At 46.3% G+C, this 24,009-nt stretch overlaps 1 protein-coding gene across 2 annotated transcripts in view; it reads right to left on the bottom strand.

Annotated features, from left to right (window-relative positions):
- Positions 1-24,009, bottom strand: part of DOCK5 (dedicator of cytokinesis 5) — a 100,117-nt gene that overhangs the window by 31,765 nt on the left and 44,343 nt on the right. For both annotated transcript variants that reach the window (XM_088443376.1, XM_088443377.1), the window contains exons 4-15: positions 11,679-11,731; positions 9,081-9,177; positions 8,848-8,996; positions 8,604-8,739; positions 8,168-8,325; positions 8,000-8,081; positions 3,419-3,548; positions 3,241-3,313; positions 3,003-3,145; positions 881-1,006; positions 664-788; positions 440-538 (exon numbers count right to left, since the gene is read on the bottom strand). In XM_088443376.1, coding sequence (XP_088299502.1) covers positions 440-538; positions 664-788; positions 881-1,006; positions 3,003-3,145; positions 3,241-3,313; positions 3,419-3,548; positions 8,000-8,081; positions 8,168-8,325; positions 8,604-8,739; positions 8,848-8,996; positions 9,081-9,177; positions 11,679-11,731 — 1,371 coding nt within the window. The remainder of the gene's footprint in view (positions 1-439; positions 539-663; positions 789-880; positions 1,007-3,002; positions 3,146-3,240; positions 3,314-3,418; positions 3,549-7,999; positions 8,082-8,167; positions 8,326-8,603; positions 8,740-8,847; positions 8,997-9,080; positions 9,178-11,678; positions 11,732-24,009) is intronic.

Below are 24,009 nucleotides of genomic sequence, written 5' to 3'. Positions count from 1 at the left end.
CTCCGGCATAATGAGGGCGTTTACATACAGCGTGTGCTGCTTTTCTGCACTCTCTCTAGGAGGAGGGGGCACAAAAAAGTCTGTAATATTCTTATTATTTACCATCAAACAATATGTAAACACTTATTTATCTAAATAGTCACCAATCTACCACCCACGCTGCAACATTTTTTTTTAAACACAACGGTATTATACATATATACACACAGTTCAAGATATCCTGCATCCTTTTACAATTGTCTTCATAGTCCGACAATAATGACCCGATACTCTTGAGTGTAATCTGAATAGCTGGCACAGCTACAGCAAACATGTTGACAACTAAACCATACAGAAATGATGGTACAAAGGGAAGGCTACACTGATAGTCCTCTGTAGTATCACATGCATGAATAGCAAGGCTAGTACATCGCAGATCATCACTAAGATCATCACTAACCTTGAACGTTTCATACCAACATGGTTGTTTGACCTGATAATACACAACAGATTTATATTCCGGAAATCCCTCCTGTCCGGCCCCAGGAATTATGGCTTTCTGAGAACAATAAGATCAGTATGGTAAATACCAATTTTGCATATCAGGTCCAGACAATGACTCTCTAATCTGTGAATTAGAGTCTGTTGTACATTAATTGTGTGGTATAAAAAGAGAAATCTTACTTCTAGCAAAGCACCATCCTGGTTATGGACAGATATGGTCACTTCCACATTTTTAGGGGTTTTCTTCTTGCCCTTGTCAAACTCTCCCTGAATAAGAGTGACATATATATCATTCCGGACATCTCCTGCAAAGGATCAGAATGGGGACATCAGTCGCAGATTATCAACCAACACTCTAAGGGAGCATTCTGCATAACCGGATGAAACAAGTATGTACCAGGCAGGATGATCTCTGGGAAGCCCATTTTCCGGGCCACAGCAGTAGATCTGTCTACTAGGTGAGAGTACTCCTTCTGCACCTGATTCAAGTCTCCAGGAAGGAGCTTTAGGGAAATCCAAAGCCCTGAGAAGATGGAGGGAGAAAGGATACATCAAAGGAACAAGTCACACACATGGGATTACTAACTACCAGTGCTATTTTTCTGCGGTTCCTGAACCTCTCATTAACTATGAAGTAATGTCCTGGGCCAAAATGTGTTTTTCATAAGATAAGTTTTAATAATATATATTAATATACCATACCCTGCCCCTTGTGGTTTGCGTGGCCATACCCTGCCCCTTGTGGTTTGCGTGGATATACCCTGCCCCTTATGGTTTGCATGGCCATAACCTGCCCCTTGTGGTATGGGTGGATATGCCCTGCCCCATGTGGTTTGCGTGGACATATCCTGCCCCTTGTGGTTTGCGTGGACTGGATGCAATCGGGAAATCGTTTGTCTTAATCCCGACAGCCGGCTTCCCGACTGCTTTATCCCGGCGAGGGTTAAATGACAGGCGTCTATATCTAGACGCCTGTCATTTTCCCGATGCTGGGAGACCGGCGCCCGGCATCCCGATCGAAGGGCTTCCACTGCGGGAACTCTGCTTCTGTCGGCCTGCCTCTCCCGGGATTCGAACTGCTAGCCAGGGGGCCGGCGATATTTCATACCGATCCCGCGTGGACATACCCAGCCCCTTGTGGTTTCTGTGGTCAAACCCTGCCCCTTGTGGTATGGGTGACCATACCCTGCCCCTTGTGATGTGTGTGACCTTACCCCGCCCCTTGTGATGTGTGTGACCATACCCTGCCCCTTGTGATATGTGACCATACTCTGCCCCTTATGGTTTGTGTGGCCATACTCTGCCCCTTGTGTTATGTGTGGATACATCCTGCCCCTTCTGGTATGTGTGGCCATAACCTGCCCCTTGTGATATGTGACCATACCCTGCCCTCTGTGGAAAGGGTGGCCATACCCTGCCCCATGTAGTATGGGTGGCAATACCCTTCCCTTTGTGGTATGTGTGGCTATACTCTACCCCTTGTGATGTGTGTGACCATACCCTGCCCCTTGTGGTGTGTGACCATAGCCTGCCCCTTGTGATATGTGACCATAGCCTGCCCCTTGTGATATGTGACCATACCCTGCCCCTTGTGATATGTGACCATACCCTGCCCCTTGTGATATGTGACCATACCCTGCCCCTTGTGATATGTGACCATACCCTGCCCCTTGTGATATGTGACCATACCCTGCCCCTTGTGATATGTGACCATACCCTGCCCCTTGTGATATGTGACCATACCCTGCCCCTTGTGATATGTGACCATACCCTGCCCCTTGTGATATGTGACCATACCCTGCCCCTTGTGATATGTGACCATACCCTGCCCCTTGTGATATGTGACCATACCCTGCCCCTTGTGATATGTGACCATACCCTGCCCCTTGTGATATGTGACCATACCCTGCCCCTTGTGATATGTGACCATACCCTGCCCCTTGTGATATGTGACCATACCCTGCCCCTTGTGATATGTGACCATACCCTGCCCCTTGTGATATGTGACCATACCCTGCCCCTTGTGATATGTGACCATACCCTGCCCCTTGTGATATGTGACCATACCCTGCCCCTTGTGATATGTGACCATACCCTGCCCCTTGTGATATGTGACCATACCCTGCCCCTTGTGATATGTGACCATACCCTGCCCCTTGTGATATGTGACCATACCCTGCCCCTTGTGATATGTGACCATACCCTGCCCCTTATGGTTTGCGTGGCCATACTCTGCCCCTTGTAGTATGTATACCCTGCCCCTTGTGGTTTGCGTGGACATACCCTGCCCCTTGTGGTTTGCGTGGACATACCCTGCCCCTTGTGGTATGGGTGACCATAGCCTGCCCCTTGTGGTATGGGTGACCATACCCTGTCCCTTGTGGTATGGTGTGACCATACCCTGTACCTTGTGGTATGGGTGACCATACCCTGTACCTTGTGGTATGGTGTGACCATACCCTATCCCTTGTGGTTTATGTGGCCATACCCTGCCCCATTTGTGGTTTATATGGCCATACCCTGCCCCTTGTGGTTGATTTCCTTGGCCGCGATCACCTTGTTGTAGATGGTGGGGAGTGGTTCATTCTCAGCCAGTACTCGGGACGTACTCAGAGGAGACATGATGAGCTGCCTCTGGCTGATGTAGGTCTCCTTAGCCATCCTGATTAGAAATATATGATCAGACATAATTGCAATTTCTAATCACACAAGCGTAAAGCTTGCTGGTCTCTAAAGTTTAAGGTAATGGGGACTTACGGATGAAACGGAATAAAATGTTGCTTCTCCTCATCATCCACCTTTCCATGAATTACGTCTGATATGTCCATCACTGCAACAGAAAAGCAGACAGACTGTCCATGTGGAACTGACAAATAAGCATTACTTTACCATGTAAAGGTTATCTGGATGTTTCTAAGTGTAATGGAATGGTTACCTGCTACACCAAATGGTCTCCTTAAGCCAAATGTGTGTTTCTTTCCATCCTTCATCTCCATGCGTCCTACGCGCACAATCTGACACACCAGGCTGATCCGAGGACGTATCAAGTCCAGACTGCTAAGGTCCTGAAGAGAAGAGAGGTCAAAACTAGAATGAAAAACAAAATGGAAGTGGCTCAAGTCAGCAAGGAGAGGACTAAAGGTCAGAGAGAAGAAAGTTATATGCAGGTACTAAATGAGAGTACACTGTACATTGGTGGGTAGAGGACTGAAGAGCAGGCGTTAAAGAGATGTAATACCTTGAACTATGAGTAAAAGGAAAATAATGAAAAGACAAGACGGAGATCAAGATCTGTAGGGTGTATCCAGAATAATGTTCTAACATTTCTGTTATTTAGATGATGACTGTATTCTAAAACAGAAAGAAACATCTTTGGAAGAAAATCACAGGTAGTCAGAAGGGAGGATATGTCATATAGAAAGCAGGCAAGAGTGTAGAAATAGTGGAAGAGAGATACTTGGGGACATTACACCTGGTTGAGCATAAGAGAATTTGGGAAGTATATGGAGAAGAAGAGAACAAAACTGAGGAAATATGGAGGGTACATCATGTCAGAATTGATGGGCGTATGAAAGTTTGGTGGTGATGATAATTGGTGGAGAGGGAACATAGGTTAGAGAACAAAAGTGGTTTGAGAAAGTAGAGTTTTAAAAACTAAGGTTATGGGAGGCAGGGAGATGAAAAGTGGTGAAGGATGGGAAGCAAGGGAGGTGAGAAGTGGTGGAGGCTGGGAAGCAGGGGAGGTGGGAGGTGACGGAGGCTGGGAAGCAGGGGAGGTGAGAAGTGATGGAGGCTGGGAAGCAGGGGAGGTGAGAAGTGATGGAGGATGGGAAGCAGGGGAGGTGAGAAGTGATGGAGGATGGGAAGCAGGGGAGGTGAGAAGTCATGGAGGATGGGAAGCAGGGGAGGTGAGAAGTCATGGAGGATGGGAAGTAGGTGAGGTGAGAAAATGTGGAGGCTGGGAAGCAGGTGAGGTGAGAAAATGTAGAGGCTGGGAAGCAGGGGAGGTGAGAAGTGATGGAGGCTGGGAAGCAGGGGAGGTGAGAAGTGATGGAGGCTGGGAAGCAGGGGAGGTGAGAAGTGATGGAGGATGGGAAGCAGGGGAGGTGAGAAGTCATGGAGGATGGGAAGCAGGGGAGGTGAGAAGTCATGGAGGCTGGGAAGCAGGTGAGGTGAGAAAATGTGGAGGCTGGGAAGCAGGTGAGGTGAGAAAATGTAGAGGCTGGGAAGCAGGGGAGGTGAGAAGTGATTGAGGATGGGAAGCAGGGGAGGTGAGAAGTGATGGAGGATGGGAAGCAGGGGAGGTGAGAAGTGATGGAGGATGGGAAGCAGGGGAGGTGAGAAGTGATGGAGGATGGGAAGCAGGGGAGGTGAGAAGTGATGGAGGATGGGAAGCAGGGGAGGTGAGAAGTGATGGAGGATGGGAAGCAGGGGAGGTGAGAAGTGATGGAGGATGGGAAGCAGGGGAGGTGAGAAGTGATGGAGGATGGGAAGCAGGGGAGGTGAGAAGTGATGGAGGATGGGAAGCAGGGGAGGTGAGAAGTGATGGAGGATGGGAAGCAGGGGAGGTGAGAAGTGATGGAGGATGGGAAGCAGGGGAGGTGAGAAGTGATGGAGGATGGGAAGCAGGGGAGGTGAGAAGTGATGGAGGATGGGAAGCAGGGGAGGTGAGAAGTGATGGAGGATGGGAAGCAGGGGAGGTGAGAAGTGGTGGAGGCTGGGAAGCAGGGGAGATGAGAAGTGATGGAGGATGGGAAGCAGTGGAGGTGAGAAGTGATGGAGGATGGGAAGCAGGGGAGGTGAGAAGTGATGGAGGATGGGAAGCAGGGGAGGTGGGAGGTGATGGAGGCTGGGAAGCAGGGGAGATGAGAAGTCATGGAGGATGGGAAGCAGGTGAGGTGAGAAAATGTGGAGGCTGGGAAGCAGGTGAGGTGAGTAAATGTGGAGGCTGGGAAGCAGGGGAGGTGAGAAGTGATGGAGGATAGGAAGCAGGGGAGGTGAGAAGTGATGGAGGATGGGAAGCAGGGGAGGTGGGAGGTGATGGAGGCTGGGAAGCAGGGGAGGTGAGAAGTGATGGAGGATGGGAAGCAGGGGAGGTGAGAAGTGATGGAGAATGGGAAGCAGGGGAGGTGAGATGTAATGGAGGATGGGAAGCAGGCGAGGTGAGAAGTGATGGAGGCTGGGAAGCAGGGGAGGTGAGAAGTGATGGAGGATGGGAAGCAGGGTAGGTGAGAAAATGTAGAGGTTGGGTAGCAGGGGAGGTGAGAAGTGGTGGAGGCTGGGAAGCAGGGGAGGTGAGAAAATGTGGAGGATGGGAAGCAGGGGAGGTGAGAAGTGATGGAGGATGGGAAGCAGGCGAGGTGAGAAGTGATGGAGAATGGGAAGCAGGGGAGGTGAGAAAATGTAGAGGTTGGGTAGCAGGGGAGGTGAGAAGTGGTGAAGGCTGGGAAGCAGGGGAGGTGAGAAAATGTGGAGGCTGGGAAGCAGGGGAGGTGAGAAGTGGTGGAGGCTGGGAAGCAGGGGAGGTGAGAAAATGTAGAGGTTGGGTAGCAGGGGAGGTGAGAAGTGGTGGAGGCTGGGAAGCAGGGGAGGTGACAAGTGGTGGAGGCTGGGAAGCAGGGGAGGTGACAAAATGTGGAGGATGGGAAGCAGGGGAGGTGAGAAGTGGTGGAGGATGGGAAGCATCGGAAGTGAGAGGTGGTGAAGGCTGAACACTGCAATTTGAGGTGACATGATCTTAATACCATCATATGATGACTGGATGGATAACCCTGCGAATATGATGTTTGGCTGACCACAATGTTTATTTTGATCAAGTTTCTTGGACAGAAATTAACACTTTCAGTTTTTACAGAAGAAAGTGACTGTTCTTCATATTTGATTATTAATGCTGACTCCAGACAGCGACACTGTGTCACCAGGAGACCCATACAAGGTTGGGGAGCTTTTGTTTCCACACAGTTATTACTGGTTTTTAAATCAGTATTAGGGGGAAAAACATAGTTTGGTTGGGGTTGGGAGAAGTGACTAGATGAGGTTTAACGGTTTGTACAGTAACACGATACTACCAAATGCTTTATATATCTAACATGGAATCCTGTAGTCATTCTAAGTACTCTATGTGGCAATGGCCTACAGATTTAGTTATTGAAGATGTAGACAAATGCATTTTTAGTAAAGTTAATACATACAGTATAACTTGGGCGATCTAAGGATACAGTATGTACATAGTCTCATCAATTTCTCAATTAAGCTCTGATGGTGCCCTGGTGGCTGAGTGCTCAACATTTCCACCAGTTTTATCACCAGTTACACAATTCCTACACCATAGAGTACACTTCGCTTGCCATACCTCCAAAAGGGCCAAATTAAGGTTCTAGATGCCCCATTCTCCCACATGTTTAGAAATATCAGGATTGGATAACCTTATTCTCCAGTGGTAAAGATGCAGGCCCTAACGGTTCCCTGCTGAATCACACTCGCCATCTCTACCCTTTGTTTTCATATATGCACTTATTTTGTCTGTCTTGTAGATGCCAATTTAAAGCATGCTGTGTTTTCCCAACTAACTACCAGCCACTCAGCTCCTGTCATGTTGCAGGCTGTTTGAAAATATGACAGTTAGGAGCTGATTGGTTGGTAGTTTATCACTCTCCAATTTATCACTTTCCAGTGCTTAGTACATCTGCCCCAGAATGTCGGCATGTACAGAATGTCGACACTCAGCACATCGACACTGACGTAATGTCGACATCGGGAATGTCTGCATCCGATTTTATGATTAGGCTGCAATTAGAGTTAGAGTAGGGTTAAACGGCACCATAACTAGGCACAAATGCGCACTGTGCCGGCCCTCTGAGCGCCCGACATTTTGAAGACGCACAGTGGATGTGGGTCGGGCAGCATCGGGAAGTGCAGCACTGACATGAGTGTCTGGAGGATGCTCCTATTGACTCTATAGGCTGCTTGTCTGAAGCGTCTGGTGCCACCCAGAGGACCTGCTCTCTGTGCGGTATCACCGGTTGCCCAATCCTAGTTATGGCCCTGGGGTTAGATGAAAAGTGCAAGCAAATTGCATTGTCGACAGTCACAATGTCAACATTAAGTGAATATCGACATTCAGACCATGTAGACATTTTGGTGTCGACTACCATACCACACCCCTGAGGACAGTGTCACCAGTTAATATTCTCACAGTTGAAAAATTATTTCAGTCCAATTATCTTATTGGGGGGCTAATTGTTTTTTGCGTAATCTGTGGGCTTTGGGGAGTGATAAAGTGGAGAGAGCTAAAGTACCAACCAATCATTTCCTGTCATTTATCAAACACATCCTGTAGCATGGCAGTTAGGAGCTGACTGGTTGGTACTTTATCTCTCTCCAAGGCTTACTACATCTCCCCCAATGTCTATTGCAGGCAGAGCAGAGCGCAGAAGGATAAGAGACAGATCGGTACTAAAGTTGAGGGGAGTATTATGGGAGGATCAGAGATACGTGTAATGGGAGGAATACTTACAGTGAATACTGCCTGCAAGTTATTTAACTTCTCTATTTCTTTAGGCATTCCAGAACTACTCCAGCGCACCAGATAATTCTCACTGCAGGTGAAGACACGATGCTTAAAATCAGCACAAACCCTTCAACATGTGGCCAAATCTGGCAGCATTTCCGGCAGCCCTCTCACCTGATGATGTGGGAACTGTCGGGATCATATAGGCACATGAGCAGTTCTGCATCCTCTCCCATGTTACATACAAAGTTCTTGAGGTTTATGTAGAGGCTGTATGTGTGAGCCACATGTAGCATGGCTGGGCTTCGGCAATCCAGGGGCTGCAGCTGGGACTGAGGGGAAAGGAGAAACAGATATGACAGATGTAGCATACACAGATATACTCATAGTACTTCATGAGCAGACATTGGCATGTGTAAAAGGTGGTACAGGGGGTCATGGATTACCTTGTCCCCCCTCACTCCGGGACATACACTACTCACATGGACTCACCTGACCACAAAGGTGAGTAGTCTATGTCCTGGTGGGAGGGGGGGACGGGGAAGTTTATGACCCGGCAGAGGGGGAAGTGCCGGCTTCTACTCATGACTATGTGAGCAGATCTCTTTACCGTCTCCTCCTGGATCTTCTCATCGATTCGCCATGACGCAGTCTCATGGGAGCGGAACAGTGCGATGATGCTGGTCTCGTCTGGATCCAGGATGATTCCATTTTCATCTCTGACCACAAGATCCAACCCCAGGATCCTGTCCGGTGCATAGAAGATAATAAAGCGTAAATCGCTATGAATAATACCAATACAAATATGACATCCAGCAGTAACATCAAAATCCACTGCCCTTCAGTCATCTCACCGATTTCCATAGTCAATCTTGGCTGTCACTTTTTTCCTGAGTTCCGCTAAGTCATCCTTAGGTAGCGTGCCAGACATGATCTGCGAGCGCCATTCCATGAGCTGTGACATCATGTTTTGTATCTGGCTGAAATGTGGCCGCTGGTTGTACTGGAAGAAACACACAAGCATTGTGGCCGTCTCACCTGAAAAATGGTTCATTATACTGCAGACTACAGCGAGCGTGAAACTCACCACATACAGCGAATGCCAGAGGACCCCCCATTCCCGTAGTGTGACCGTGAGCTCCTGTACCAGAGGGAGCTCGCTGAGTACCGCTGGCTCATGGTGCCTGTAACAGAGAGGTATGAGGCATCACATGTAGCACGGACTGTGACTAGTAGGTCTATACATCCCAGGGCAAAGCTGTTTCAGTAATAGGGTCTGGAGCAGGGGTGGGGAACCTATTTTCTACCAAGGGCCATTTTGATATATATTAAATCATTTGCGGCCCCGGTGCAGCCCACGCCCCTTCCGTGTGACGTTACACAGGGTGGGGCCACAATCTCCGGTGATAATAGCAATCCCTGGAGTATCCTAACTCCAGGCGGCACTGCTGCATAGATTCTGGCTGCAGGGTGCCATTCTAGGCACCCTGCTAGCGAGAGGAGGCAAGCAGAAAAAAGCTCAGAGGGCCAGACCAAATGATTCCGACGGCCTTATACGGCCCCCGGGCCTGAGGTTCCCCATCCCTGGTCTAGAGCACAAGTACATCACTTGGGCATCAGGACCAAAACCATGGATATTTTTGTGTGTGCTACCAACTAATACAAAAATTGTGATTTGTTTTTTACATGACCCAAATAACCAGGCATTACCATTGATAGTGATATATATTATATATATATATATATATATATATATATATATATCTCACAGCAGTAAATGAAACAGAACATTACAAAATAAAGCGTAGGTCATGGAGAGGAGTCATTAAAAAACTGAAATAAGACAAATTAGATGGCAGATCCACACTATGGGGCTGATGCAGAGCTAGACTTGCGCCTGTTTGCGGAGCGTATGTTTGCGCACCCCAGAATTGAATGTATGCAAGTATGGGTGAGGCAGAGGCATTTCAATCACATCTACACTTATGAATGAATGGGCATAACTGGGCATTCTCACATAGCAAAGTTCAGAGAGAGCATGACGATGGACCTGCGGGCTATGCAGACCTGGACATAACTATAGATACATCTGTTTGGAGATTTATCTATGTCACCTAATATAAGGCTGGGGAAAATGCGCACTGCTGATGACGACTAGTAGCCAACCCGGCATACAGACAGTCGCCATCAGGCTCTATGGGCTTTTGAGTCAATACGTGAATCACAGATTATCACGGTGGCTTCTGTGTTCTACCTCTACTGTCCTGCTCCCCTACCACACATCCGCCTAATGCAAGGCAACGCATCAGATGCTGGGCATATACAGTAACCTTATGGCAGTAATTGTGCACTTTACGTAGCTACAGGAAGTGAATAAAGAATATGAATGTATATCAGATACTAATAGCTATTTTGCTTGTCCTTTAATGCTCAATGCTGTCGTTTTGGAACTGCCTCTCTCTATGCCAGCTTATTAGGAATTATAAGCAGCTGCATAAATGTATCTTATCCCCTTATCCTAAGAAGATGCAACACTATGCATAAAAAGTATTTATCATGAATAATTCACTCCTTTCTAAAATGCTTTCATAGGCCTCCAATAAACAACAATTACTTTCTCAGGCTTTTCTAGAGCTGGGTACGCAATAGACGACCTGTGTACCCAGCAGACGGCAGATACAACGAAACGACATATCATGCAGTTTGTACACAACACACGATCTGGTGAATGACCGCGATATGTCGTTCCTCTGCCGCATCCAACTTCATGGGATCGTCAGTCAGATCTTCAGATTGAGCACCATGTGCGGCAGATCTGAGGATGCGACGGACGACCCAGTTGGAGTGCGCATAGTGCATACACACTGGACGACTTGAACGATTTGTCGACAAATCGTTTAAAAAATCGTCTAGTGTGTACACAAGCTTAAGTACTTAAGGCCTCGTACACACAGGTGCACATGATTATATCATATGGGCATGTAAAAGAGCAATTATCCAGAGTTTATTTGGTCGACATGCTCCTCAGTACCAGTACTACCGACATGCAATCACTGAGAGTACTGGGGCAGGTGTTTGGACATTAAAGTGGCAGCACACTGAATATGTATATCATTTACTAAGAGGGATTAATGATACCAAATTGGGTGCTGCCTACTACCTGGCTGTTTTTTTTTTTGCTTGACCTATCATGCAGTTTTGAAAAATTTTATATTTGCTGGAGTAAATGTCTAATTAAATGTCAAGGCACATTACTTTGCATAGCATTACCGAGTTAATCCCAGAACAATAAAGCTGTGCCCTTGCCTATGCATTAAGCATTTTTGAAGTTAGCTGTTGGTAGAGGGAGAAGTTTCTGTGACAATTTGCTCACGTGATCCTTCAGAGCCAATGTACTGATTGCTGGCAGCTTGATGATGTCACAGGATGTTTCTTAGAAGCAGTGAGCATTTAAATATTATATCATGAATATTCATAGCTGCGATAAAGACGGCTGTGAGAAAACATGTAAAGTGGTGTATACAGTATATATAAACAAAATATACAGTTGTGACGCACAGTAAATGTAAACATGTTTAGTTATGTGCAGTCTGCTCAGATATCTGTTTTGTCAAGTAACAGGAAGTGACAGGTCCGCAGCCATAAATATACACAAAACCGATACAGAGGTATTAACCATACTCACCCTTTGGCAACAGTCACTTCTTTTAGATGAATATACGTAGATGGGAATATACCCTAAGAAGACAAAAGGGACAGAGTCAACAAAGATCTGTTGTGTACATTGTGTGTAGGTGATGAAAACATATTAAGGGTCATTTACAAATGCCAATACCACTGTGGGACGCTATGGTTGGTTAATTCTCTCTCTCACAATTTTCATAAATCTTCCCCTAAGGACACACCAGATGCTGCCATACTTCCTGGAGATGGCAGCCCCGCCCCCTCGGCGTGACATCATGCGTTCAGAGGGCAGGGCCGGCACTGCTCCAGCACTGGCGGGGGTTTCAAATTTTGTGCCTTTTTGAGAACCATGCTTGATCAAGGTAGCAGCATGGGTGTAACCCGACCATTAAGCATGGTACGCTGGCGTGCACCCTGCACGGTGCAGAGTATAAAATTGAAGTAAGGAGAGAGGGAGGGGAGAGGGAGGCACTGGGAGGTGCACGAGAAACGTGCAGCTTTCCAGCTGTAATCAGGTCTGTCTGTCCCTTGGCGTAACTACATAGGTGCAAGGCAGGGCCGGTTCTAGACATTGTGGAGCTCAGGGTGAAAATTCCCAGTTGCGCCCCCCATCCCCCCCCCCCCCCAAAAAAAAGAAAGAACTTTTTTTCAGATAACATAACTTTATGCCATATGCAGTAATGCCCTTTATAACACATTATACCACACGCAGTAATGCCCTTTATAACACATTATGCCACACGCAGTAATGCCCTGTATAACACATTGTGCCACACACAGTAATTACCTTTATAATACATTATCCCCAATTCAAATTACACCACACAGTAGTCCCTTATGTTATGACACAAAGTGGTGCCCCTTTTACATAATGCCAAAATTAGTGTACCTTATACACAAGGCCCACAGCACTAGTGCCCCTAATACAATGCCCACAGTAGTAGTGCCCCTTACACAATGGCCCCAGTAGTGGTGCCCTCCATGCAGTGCCCCCATTAGTAGTACCCCCAGTTGTAATGCCCCCTATAGTAGTTCCCCCAGTAGTAAAGCTCCACAGTAGTAATCCCCCAATTAGTAATGCCCCTATAGTAGTTCCCACAGTAGTAATGCCCCCATTAGTAATGCTCCACAGCAGTAATGCCCCAAATAGTAGTTCCCCCCATTAGTAATGCTCCCCAGTAGTAATCCACCCATTAGTAGAGCCCCCATTAGTAATGCTCCCCAGTAGTAATCCCCCATAAGTAATGCCCCCTATTGTAGTTTCCCCATTAGTAATGCTCCCCAGTAGTACTGTCCCCATTAGTAATGCCCCCTATAGTAGTGCCCACTGTAGTAATGTCCCCAGTAGTAGTGCCCCCATTAGTAATGCCCCCAGAAATAATGCCTCCTGTAGTTATGCCCACCTGTAGTTGAGCCCACTAGTAGTAATGCCCCCTATAGTCGTCCCCCAGTAGTAATGCCCCTACAATCGTGCCCCCCAGTGCTTCCGAATGAAAAAAAAAAACACTGGTCAAAACAAGGAGGACTTTGGCGCTAGTTGGACGCGGCTTAATTTATGCCCAACTACCAATCCCTCATTTTGTACAGGAAGACAGTATCAAAGCTAAAAGCAGACCAGAGTCTATATTACGCTTGGCAACAGATCCACCAATTCTTCTATGAGCTCTAATTAGGAAGACTGGATGAACAGATTCCTCAGACAGTGGGAATCACAGGTAATATGGCATTCCGGCTTCTGGTAAGGAGGGATTCCAAGACAAATTATACAGAGGAACAGAATATATTACTGAGGATGTACAAAAGTGTTGTTACCTAATGTAACACTATTGTCAGTTCTTCCATATGGCTAACTACTACCATGGTATATATTAGGCCGCAACCCCACTACCTGCATTAACAGTACCTAGAGGTCCCTCTAAGCCATACAGGTCATGACCTCTATGCATGGAGATTCACATTTCTCAGTTTCCATTCAGCAACCACTATTCTCACATATATCCACCTAGCATCTGTTCTCTCAGCATAGACCAGTGGTTCTCAAACTGTGCGCCGTGGCACCCTGGGATGCCTCAGGACACATGAAGGGGTGCCCCAGGTTGGTGGTCCAGCACCAAATCAAAATATTTATGGTCAATGTAATGTAAATATGTGGACAAACAGAAGCGCAAACCTGTCCACCACCACATAACTGAGCCTAAGGATGACAGGTAAGCATAATTTACTTCACTTTACTTCATTTTTTTCTGAATTTCTCAACAACAGGCTTAAACTTAGGGGTGCCGTGAAAACATTTCTGATACTCTAGGGCACTGTGATTCAAAAAAGTTCGGGAACCTCTGGCATAGACCATGAAGCCGAAAAGTTATTCTTATTCGCTTAGCGTTCTACCATATACAGCTGGGAGAAGGGTCACCATCTGGTCATGGCAGATAAGCAGGAAGAAATAGAATAAGCAGCAGGGCGTCAGCTACCAAGTTTTAGGTGCCCTTGTGGGGAAGTTTGGCGCAGATGATCATACGAGTGAGGGAAGGAGAAGCACACAAGGAAGTAATTTAAGTACAGCTTGTTAATGCTTTATAAAACATGCCATTATACTTTGTTTCCTCCAGTTAAGACCGGTTCTAATACCTTGGTTAATGTATTATGGGTAACTACTAACAATGTTAAGCTTTGTATAACTAACTACTACTGTATGTTTGTTATTATAGGTTTGTGATGCTAATTCTCCGATTAACATCCTACTCCCCTCTCTGTCCGCCACCTTACAAGCTTCCATCCCTTCTACCTGCCATTTCCCCACTCTCATTCCTTCCGTCCTACCCTGTCCTTATTCCCCTGTCTCCTCATAGCATCCAAACTGAAAAGTATAATGCATCTTTCATATGCTCTCTGGTAAATGTGCAAATCCCCCCAGTGCACCTTTTCGTGCTCACTGTATATTAATAGGCCGTCACAGCATCTGTAGCACCTGACAATCACCTAGCACTGACAAACATGAAAACCATATACATAGTAACAGGAGTGGGGGTGCAGATGAGCAGAATAATAAATGGATGGATGCATTTAATACAACAAAATGCAGAAAACATTCAGCATGACAGAAATAGACGAGGACAACAAAGAGTGGTGTGACACGAGATATGGGGTAGAGGGCCTTTGCCCATCAGAGCTTACATTCTATAGGGAGAGGGCAGTGAGAGAGAATTGGAGCAAAGGGGACACTGAGCTTCACGGTACTGGCAGGTGGGTAGTAAGTAAGGTGGAGTCAAAGTCGCAGGAGGGTGGCTTGAACTGGTGATAGGGTAAGTTGAATGGGGTAAGGATTTTGGAAAGGGAGAATGGGAAAGAAGGGGAAAGGGGTAAGCAGAATATGAGGGAGTAGAAGATGATGGGGCAGTGTGGAGAGACATATAGGGGCCTATTCATCATCACTTAAATTATACAAATTTAGGTGAAAATTTTATTATTCACCTGCTTTTGTATAAATTAAGTGTCACAGTTATTCATTATTCATGTAACGCAGGAGATATCTCCTGGTTACAAATGTTCATCGATAATTTCCATATTCCCCATACTATAGTACTATACAGTCCCCATACTATAGTACAATGCAGTCAGGGTTGGACTGGCCCACAGGGGTACAGGGGAAATCCCCGGTGGGCCCCACTGCCTAAGTGCCCACCCACTCCTCTAGGTGTTACTGTAGGTTCCAGACCTCAAATCATGCATTGTTACTGTATTAGATGGTCAGTTACCTGGTGGAGTAGTACCACCGATCAACATTGGTGCTTGGTTCTTTTCTATAAAAACTACAACAAGATTTGCCTATTGGTTAGCAAAGCATCTGTGGTGGCTGGCCACACCCCTTGACATGGACCCCTACCACTGCAATCCCCAGGTGGGCCCTTCATGCTCCAGTCCAACACTGTATGCAGTCCACATACTTTAGTACTATACAGTCCTCATACTATAGTACTATACAGTCCTCATACTATAGTACTATACAGTCCCCATACTAAAGTACTATACAGTCCCCATACTATAGTACTATACAGCCCCCATACTATAGTACTATACAGCCCCCATACTATAGTACTATACAGCCCCCATACTATAGTACTATACAGCCCCCATACTATAGTACTATACAGCCCCCATACTATAGTACTATACAGTCCCCATACTATAGTACTATACAGTCCCCATACTATAGTACTATGCAGTCCCCATACTATAGTACTATGCAGTCCCCATACTATAGTACTATGCAGTCCCCATACTATAGCACTATGCAGTCTCCATACTATAGCACTATGCAGTCCCCATACTATAGCACTATGCAGTCCCCATACTATAGCACTATACAGTTCCCATACTATAGCACTATACAGTCCCCATACTATAGTATAGGGATGTAGAAATTATGAAATTCTTCAAGTTAAGGAAAAGCATTTTATTCAGAACTTGACAGTGATGCTGAACGCCACTCTGAGATGGCGCACAGCATCTGATACAGTAGAGGGATCTGAAGAGATCCCTCCCTGCTGTGTTCACTTACATTCCTGATGCTCCCTCACGGCTCCCAGAGCAGTCCTTCCGTGAGCCGGTGTGGGGCGGCGGGCAAGTCTCCGGCAGCAGCTTAGACGAGTAGGTTCCCCCGCACAGCAGCGGCGATGTGCAGCAAGTCTCACCAGGGGGGAGCCACACAGTCTCTGGCGGCCACAGCGGGGGACTTATTGCATCTAGCAGGTCTCAGCGGGAGGGGGGGGGGAAGGGGGAGGCAGCGTCGGGGGTAGCCGGCAGCTTTACAAGGAAGGGAGGGGGGGGACAGATGCTGGCAGGGTTAGTTGGAGGGAGGGGGTCTCAGTCTCTTCGCAGCCTGTTTTTCTGCTTGAAGACAGGGAGTGAAAACTGAAGAGGGGACAGGAGAAAAGTCTATCACTTCTAAAGAAAAATGCTTCATAGAAACAGCAGTTTTCGGAAGTGATAGTTTAGGGCAGGAGGCATGATGAATCGCAGCGAGTTCAAACCATAATTATCACAAGTGATAATTATGTTTTAATGAATAGGCCCCATAGAAAGCAATGTGTGTGTTACAGGTAGAAACAATGGTAAAACAGATAATGAACAGAGTGGACATATTGCAAAATGAGATAGGCCTGAGACATATTGTAATAATAATGCTATAATATATAGGGCTCTATTTATTAACATTATTTTTACTAAAATAAAGTGAAAAAGGGTGTTTTTTTCACACCCTTTTCACATTATTTTAGTTTCACCTGTAGTTACTATGGGGCAATTGGAGTAGAATTAGTAAAATTCTACGCCAACCCCTAGTATCACTTATTTTTAGTAAAGCAGATCGCATTTCCCATAATTGTAATGGGAAATGTGATCCGACCATAGTTACTAAAAATAAATTGTAAAAAAATACCGGGGGAAGCCCTGTGATAATAACGCCACCTGGAGGTGGCGTTATCCAGGGTCTCTCCCGGTTACCGGGCTCCCACTCTGCTCTAACAGGGAAAGCAGAGCCGGGAGCCGGTACCAGTAATCAGCTATGTTGTCTAAATAGACCGCAAGCTGATTGCTGTAAAAAAAAAAAAAAAAGAAAAAAAAAAAAAAAATGAAACTTTTTTTTTTTTACTTACCTGACTCCAGGGACCGGTGATCGGGCCTCCGGTGATGGCTCCTCTACGGTCAGCTGGTCTCCCACAGTGCACTGCTGCCCGGTCATCAGGTGATCGGGCCCCAGTGCAGTATGGGAGATCACCTGATCGGGAAGCCCGGAGAAGATCACCGGAGGCCAGGAGGATGCAGGTAAGTGTAATGAAGGGAGAGGGGGTCGCGGGGGTCCGCGATCGCGGGGGCGGGGCTTAGCACCGGTGGGGGGCAGCAGCGACGGTGGGGCTGGCGCATGCGCGGGCTCTTAGTCGCGGTATTTTTTCCGAAAATACCGCAACTAGAGTGCGGATGGGATCCGCAGGGACAGAGCTTTATCGCAAGCTCTGTCCCTGCAAGGGATTTATAGTAAATCCCTGTTATATTGCCTGAATTCGCAATGCGAATTCACTCGGTAATATCACACTACAATCCGCATTCAATATGCGGAATGTAGTAAATAGAGCCCATAGTGTTACCCAACAATAGACAGAGAAAGCATATGAAGTTGTTGCAGGAAGAATGAACTGGGGATGCACAAAGATGCAAGTGGTGCAAGTGTTTGTGGCCTGGTAGTGGGTCAAAGTCCAATCTAAGGGCCTGATTCATAGATGTATGCTAATGCTATAGCAGCTGCACGTTAATATGCAAAGGTCACAGGTCACAGGCACCGAGGATTGTATTAAGACACCTGCCTGCGACTTTACAAATCCAAGGATCTGCGCACAAAAGACACAGCGTCAATCGCAGAACACTAGAATATTGCTGTTTATTATTACTGTATTTTATTGGCTATCACGTGTTTTGGATAGCCAACAAAATAAATCCGAAGTTGCGATAATTTTTGTGAAAAATACCGAGTAAATCCGAACCCGCGCATCTCCTCCTATAGGAGGGAGCGAGCTGATATAATTCACCTTCAAGTTATTTTACCACTACCAACACCTTGCCGGGGCTAACAAGTTTTGCAGACCGTCATTGGGAGTCAGCTCTGAGTTAGAAAAAATAGGGACGGGATTCGGATACACAGCAAGGTGTCCTTCATGCCCTATTATATGTTACAGGGGAGAGATTCACAGGGACAGAGCTTTATTACAAGCTCTGGTTCTGCCTGCGATTATTCAATCAAATCGAATGCAATCGTTATTTTCACATCACAAATGCAAATTAATTGCAGTTTGTGATAAATAGGCCCCATAGTTGTGATCATTTGCTTCCTATTCTTTCATGCCAAAAGCCCATGAAACATATGAAACCTCTCTTATGGAGACCATGCAGGTGTCTATGTGCTTCTTGATTGCTAGCAACAGAGGTCCCTATTGGCATCTTGATGGCTCTTCTTCTATAGAAGTTTTAACACAAGAGGTTCTAGAAGCTCACACACATTTCTTTAATATGAATCAGGGCATACAATACTTGCACCTTCTTCCAGGGTGCCAGAGCGTGACAAATTGGGAGTTAAAAGTCCCATAACGACGGACAGAAGGGGTTGATATCTCGGCAGAAGCTTGAAGACAGGAGTGGCTAGAGCAAGCCTAAAACAACATGTGGCACTACAAATACCATCATGATCTGACAGTTTATAGTGGTCTAGAGGTTATGACTCCCGCGTCTTTTGTCAAGGATCAGAGCTTAAGTTGAAGGGCTTTACAAGCTTCCTTCATATCCAATATTTGTAGGTCTTGGGACATTGTGCCCCCCCGAAAGCAGCAGGGGGACCACTTGTGCACAGGGCCGTAGCTAGGGTAGTGCGGCCGGTGCCATCGCACAGGGCACCACTGGTCAGAGGGCGCTGTTTGGGCCTGTCAAATTTCTGTTTATTATCATTCTCACTTGTAGCTTCCTCTTATTTCATCCCCAGCATCTCCTGGCCTGTCCTATCTCTTTCCTGGCCCTTCCCCATGAGGCCGTTCCCCTTTTTTGGGTGCATTATGTCCCTTTGAAAAATGAGGGGGGTGCCAACACTCTTTCTGGCACAGGGCACCAAAAAGTCTAGTTACGGCTCTGCTTGTGCAGGGCCGCTGCACTATCACCAGTAAGGGAAGCCTGACTGCCCAGGGACTGGTTTAAGAAACCTGGTATTCATAATGATTAGCTTCCCAAATTTGTATAGCTCTTATAGGACTATTTACTACAATCCGCATTTGTAATGCAGCTTGTAGTGTGATATTACCGACTGAATTCGCATTGCTGGACTCCAGTAAGTGTTTTTTTTTCTACAGTGTATCAGCGTATGGTCTGTTTAGACCACACAGCTGATCGCTGGGACCAGCTCCGGGCTCTGCTCTGCCCGTTAGAGCGGAGCAGGAGTCCGGTAACCGGGGAAGACACTAGATAACGCCACCTCCAGGTGGCGTTATTATCACAGGGCTTTCCCCGGTAGTTTTTCACAATTTATTTTTAGTAACTTTGGCCAGATCACATTTCCCATTACAATTATGGGAAATGCGAGCTGCTTACATTATTTTAGTTTCACCTAAAGTTACTATAGGGCAATTGGAGTAGAATTCATAAAATTCTACTCCATAACCCTAATTATCACTTATTTTTAGTAATCAGATCACATTTCCCATAATTGTAATGAGAAATGTGATCTGACCAAAGTTACTAAAAATAAAATGTGAAAAAATACCGGGGAAAGCCCTGTGATAATAACGCCACCTGGAGGTGGCGTTATCCAGGGTCTTCCCCGGTTATCGGACTCCTGATCCGCTCTAACGGGGAGAGCAGAGCCCAGAGTCGGCCCCAGTAATCAGCTGTGTGGTCTAAACAGACCACACGCTGATACACTGTAAAAAAAAAAAACTTACCTGAGTCCAGGGACCGGTGCTCGGGGCTCTGGGTGATGTCTTCCCTCCGGTCAGCTGGTCTCCCATACTGCACTGCCCGGTCGTCACCTGACAGGGTCCCAGTGCAGGATGGGATGTCAGCTGACCGGAGCCACGGAGGACATCACTGGAGCACCGATCACTGCAGGTAAGTGTAATTAAGGGAGAATTGTGTTGCTAATTGTTACTTGTGCTCGGTTTATAAGTTGGTTACTGTATTGTAATGTAATGTTCTGTGTACCCTTTACTGTAAGTACGGCGCTGCGGACCTCTTGTGGCGCTTTATAAATAAAATGTAATAATAATAAAGCTCTGTCCCTGCAAGAGATTTGTAGTAAATCCCTGTGATATTGCCTGAATTCGCAATGCGAATTCAGTCGATAATATCACACTACAATCTGCATTACAAATGTGGATTGTAGTAAATAGAGCAATTAGTGATTATGTTAATTAAACTACATATTTCTTAATATAGACATTTGCCTGGGTATGAAAATACCTTGCCAGGCCTACGATACTGGGACAGGTGATTGGCTGAAAGGTGCCAGAGTAAGAGTGTGGAATTGTTGCTGGTTATCATTTATAATTCTAAAGTCAATGTGTAAAAGGGCATCTGCAAGAGTGCAAATGCTGCTTCATCACATCACAGGCCCTGTATATGAATGTGTACTTTAAATGGGTAAGTGCATACATTACAGGTCCAATATGTCAGTATGGGGAGGAGGAAAAACAACATGGTGATAGTTTGTTAAACAATCTGGCAGGGGAGGAGAAAATTAATTTTGCTAGTTGTATTGTACAGGTGGGCGGACAGCGGTTTCCTCCTAGCAAAAGGGCTTTCACTTCCCAAACAGTGAGAGGTGCCAAAAACCCAGCCTAATCCCTGAGTTATAGAGGGAAGCATTCTGGAATGTAGTAAAAAGTCACAGTGTACCTGAACTTGTATAATTTATTTGTCATAAAAAAGTCTAAATAGAGCATTTCACTTTTCTTACAGAAGATAAGATTATGAAGAATGAAGGGGATATTCCTGAGCATGTACTTTATAATGACATTTTTATTCTGTTTGCACAGTGATTACAGGGCTGTTTTCAAAGACTGGAAATTGGGAGTGTGCACCTAGAAATTAACTTGATTGACAGTGTCACTTTGTTGTACTTCTGTAGTCTGTAATAGTTACGCCGCAGTATATTCTAGTGATTACTGTATGCAGGGCCGGATTAAGGTCTGTGGGGGCCCCTGGGCAACAAATTTGTGGGGGCCCCTATATACCACCATTTCTTGTCACCCAAGGATTTTTTTTTCTTTCTATTCACCTTAATGCCCCCAGTAGTAATGCCCCTCTTGCAATGCCCACTGTAGAAGTGTCCCTTAAGCAATGTCCCCAGTAGTAGTGCCCCCAGTAATGGTCCCCCCTATGCAGTGCTCCTTAGGCAGTGCCCCCTGTAGTAGTCCCCCCTATGCAGTGTCCCCTGTAGTAGTGCCCCTTATGCAGTGTCCCCAGTAGTGGTCCCCCCTATGCAGTGGTCCTTATGCAGTGCTCCCAGTAGGGGTCCCCCCTATACAGTGCCCCCAGTAGTGGTGGTGGTCCCCCCTATACAGTGCCCCCAGTAGTGGTTCCCCCTATGCAGTGCCCCCAGTAGTGGTCCCCCCTATGCAGTGCCCCCAGTAGTGGTCCCCCCTATGCAGTGCCCCCAGTAGTAGTCCACAGAGTCCTGGCTCTTCTGTACTACAGTGTGGGAGAGACGTCATAACGTCTCTCCCATCACCCGATGCGGGGGAGCCGGAAGGCGGAGCTCATAAGTGAGCTCCAGCCGGCTCCCTCAGTTGATGCAGCAGCCAATGAGAGTCTGTCTGACTCTCATCGGCTGCTGTAACATACACACAGCTGCCGCTGGCAGCTGTGTGTATGTCACTGTGTAGTGTGGCTGCGCTCACTGCGGTCTACACTACACTAGTGGAGGGGACACTAGCAGCAGGTGCAGACAGCGGCCGCTAGTGGGGGCCCCTCTGTGTGTGGGGGCCCAGGGATGACAGCTCCTGTTGCCCCCCCCTTAATCTGGCCCTGACTGTATGATCTATTGCTTTATTTACTTAGCTTTTATCATTAATTCCAATGGGGTTTCCAGCATCTGCACCTACAGTAGGTGTAGAAACATAGTTGAAAGTAATAAGAAAAACTCCACAGTAGAACATCTTAAGAGATCTCCAATGAGTTCCTTCAGGAGACAACTATGGAGACGGAGACAACTATGCTCAGTACTGCACTAAAGGAGAGATGTATCAAAACTTCGAGAGAGACAAAGTGGAGAACTTGCTCCTAGCAAGTATTCAGCTTCTGTCATTATTTATCCGTCTATAAAATGACAGTTAGGAGCCGTTTGGTTGCTATAGGCAACTTCTCCACTTTCTCTGTCTGGAATGTTTGATACATCTCCCCCCAAAGCTAATGGCAGTGTTCACACCTTCTAAAAAAAAAAAAAAAAAAAGAGGAATGGCACCCACAGGACAGATAACAGCGTTGTCCAGTAGCAAATCCACAGTGGAGTGACTGATCGCCACTCCTATGGTTTGGCCACAATCTTACATCTTCCATTCGCCACCCAGCATTGTGGCCGGGTGTGGATTAACAGATAAACAGTAAAAAGGTAGACAATGTCCAGATAGACCAAATGTAATAGGGTGAGAGTTTAGAAAATGTGAGAGTTTAGCTTATCAGTAACCTCTCACTTTTTATACTCGCCCAATGTAATAGAATCCGATGACAACCTCATGATTTTAGACTCCAAAAACTGTCACCATTTAAACTCTCATCCAGATGTTTTCCAATTTGGAATATAAACCAATGTGAGATTTTACTGCTAAAGTCTCACATTTGCTATACTCTCATCCTATTACATTTGGCCCCAGATGTTAGACATCAATAGGTCGACTTGGACAAAAGGTCGACACACTAAAGGTCAACATGTACAAATTGTCTACAGGGTCAAAGGGTCGACATGAAAATGGTCTACACATTCATTTTTTTTTTTTCCCTAATCTTCAACCTAACCCTCACCATCGGGGTAGGTGCTTGACCCTAACCGTCCCTTCTAGTGCCTAACCCTAACCGTTGGGGTAAGTGACTACCGCTAACCCTCCGGTAAGTGCCTAACCCCCCCAAAATTAAAATCATGTGTCAACCATTTTTGTGTCGAGCACTTTCATGTTGACCTTTTGGCCTTCTTACATGTCAACCTTTTGTCTCTGTCGGTCTTTTGTCCCTGTCACCTATTTACTGTCTAACATCTGGTGTCTATCTAGACATTGTCTACCTTTCTACGGTCTATCTATAGTCCGGCACCCAGTATCGTGGCCGCAGGCACATCATTCACAGATGTGCCTTCCAGCACATTTTCATTACATATAGTTTTCCCCTCATGGCTCTGGTACAGTTGGCGGTCTCCAGGGACGGAGGTGAAGTTGACCTTCTTTGCAGCAGGTAAGATGTGATGGGAGCTCTTAGCCCAAATGGATCTTCTTGATGTGGATATTACAGCTCAGGCAATTCATGTTGCCTTTACTGCCCATCATTTGCATAAATCCCTGGGGTCAGGTAGCTTTTCAGACAAACACTAACATTCATCAGCCTGATATTTTCCCTGCCCTTCTTGAACTCTTCCGTCACCTCCGACATAAATCAATCTGATTACTCTTCTTAAAATCTACTTATACCAGTGTAAAGGACCTCCATGCAATGGCCTCCTACTGGCCCATTACCCTCCTTAGTTTAGATTTAAAACTTCTAGACAAAATCCTGGCCTATAGGCTGCAGTTTATTCTTTCATCGTAATTCAAGAA

This window comes from Taudactylus pleione, unplaced genomic scaffold (assembly GCF_031769625.1).
Source record: "Taudactylus pleione unplaced genomic scaffold, aTauple2 ptg000329l, whole genome shotgun sequence".
In the NCBI taxonomy this organism is placed as follows: domain Eukaryota; kingdom Metazoa; phylum Chordata; class Amphibia; order Anura; family Myobatrachidae; genus Taudactylus; species Taudactylus pleione.
This window is presented reverse-complemented; position numbering and strand designations above follow the sequence as displayed.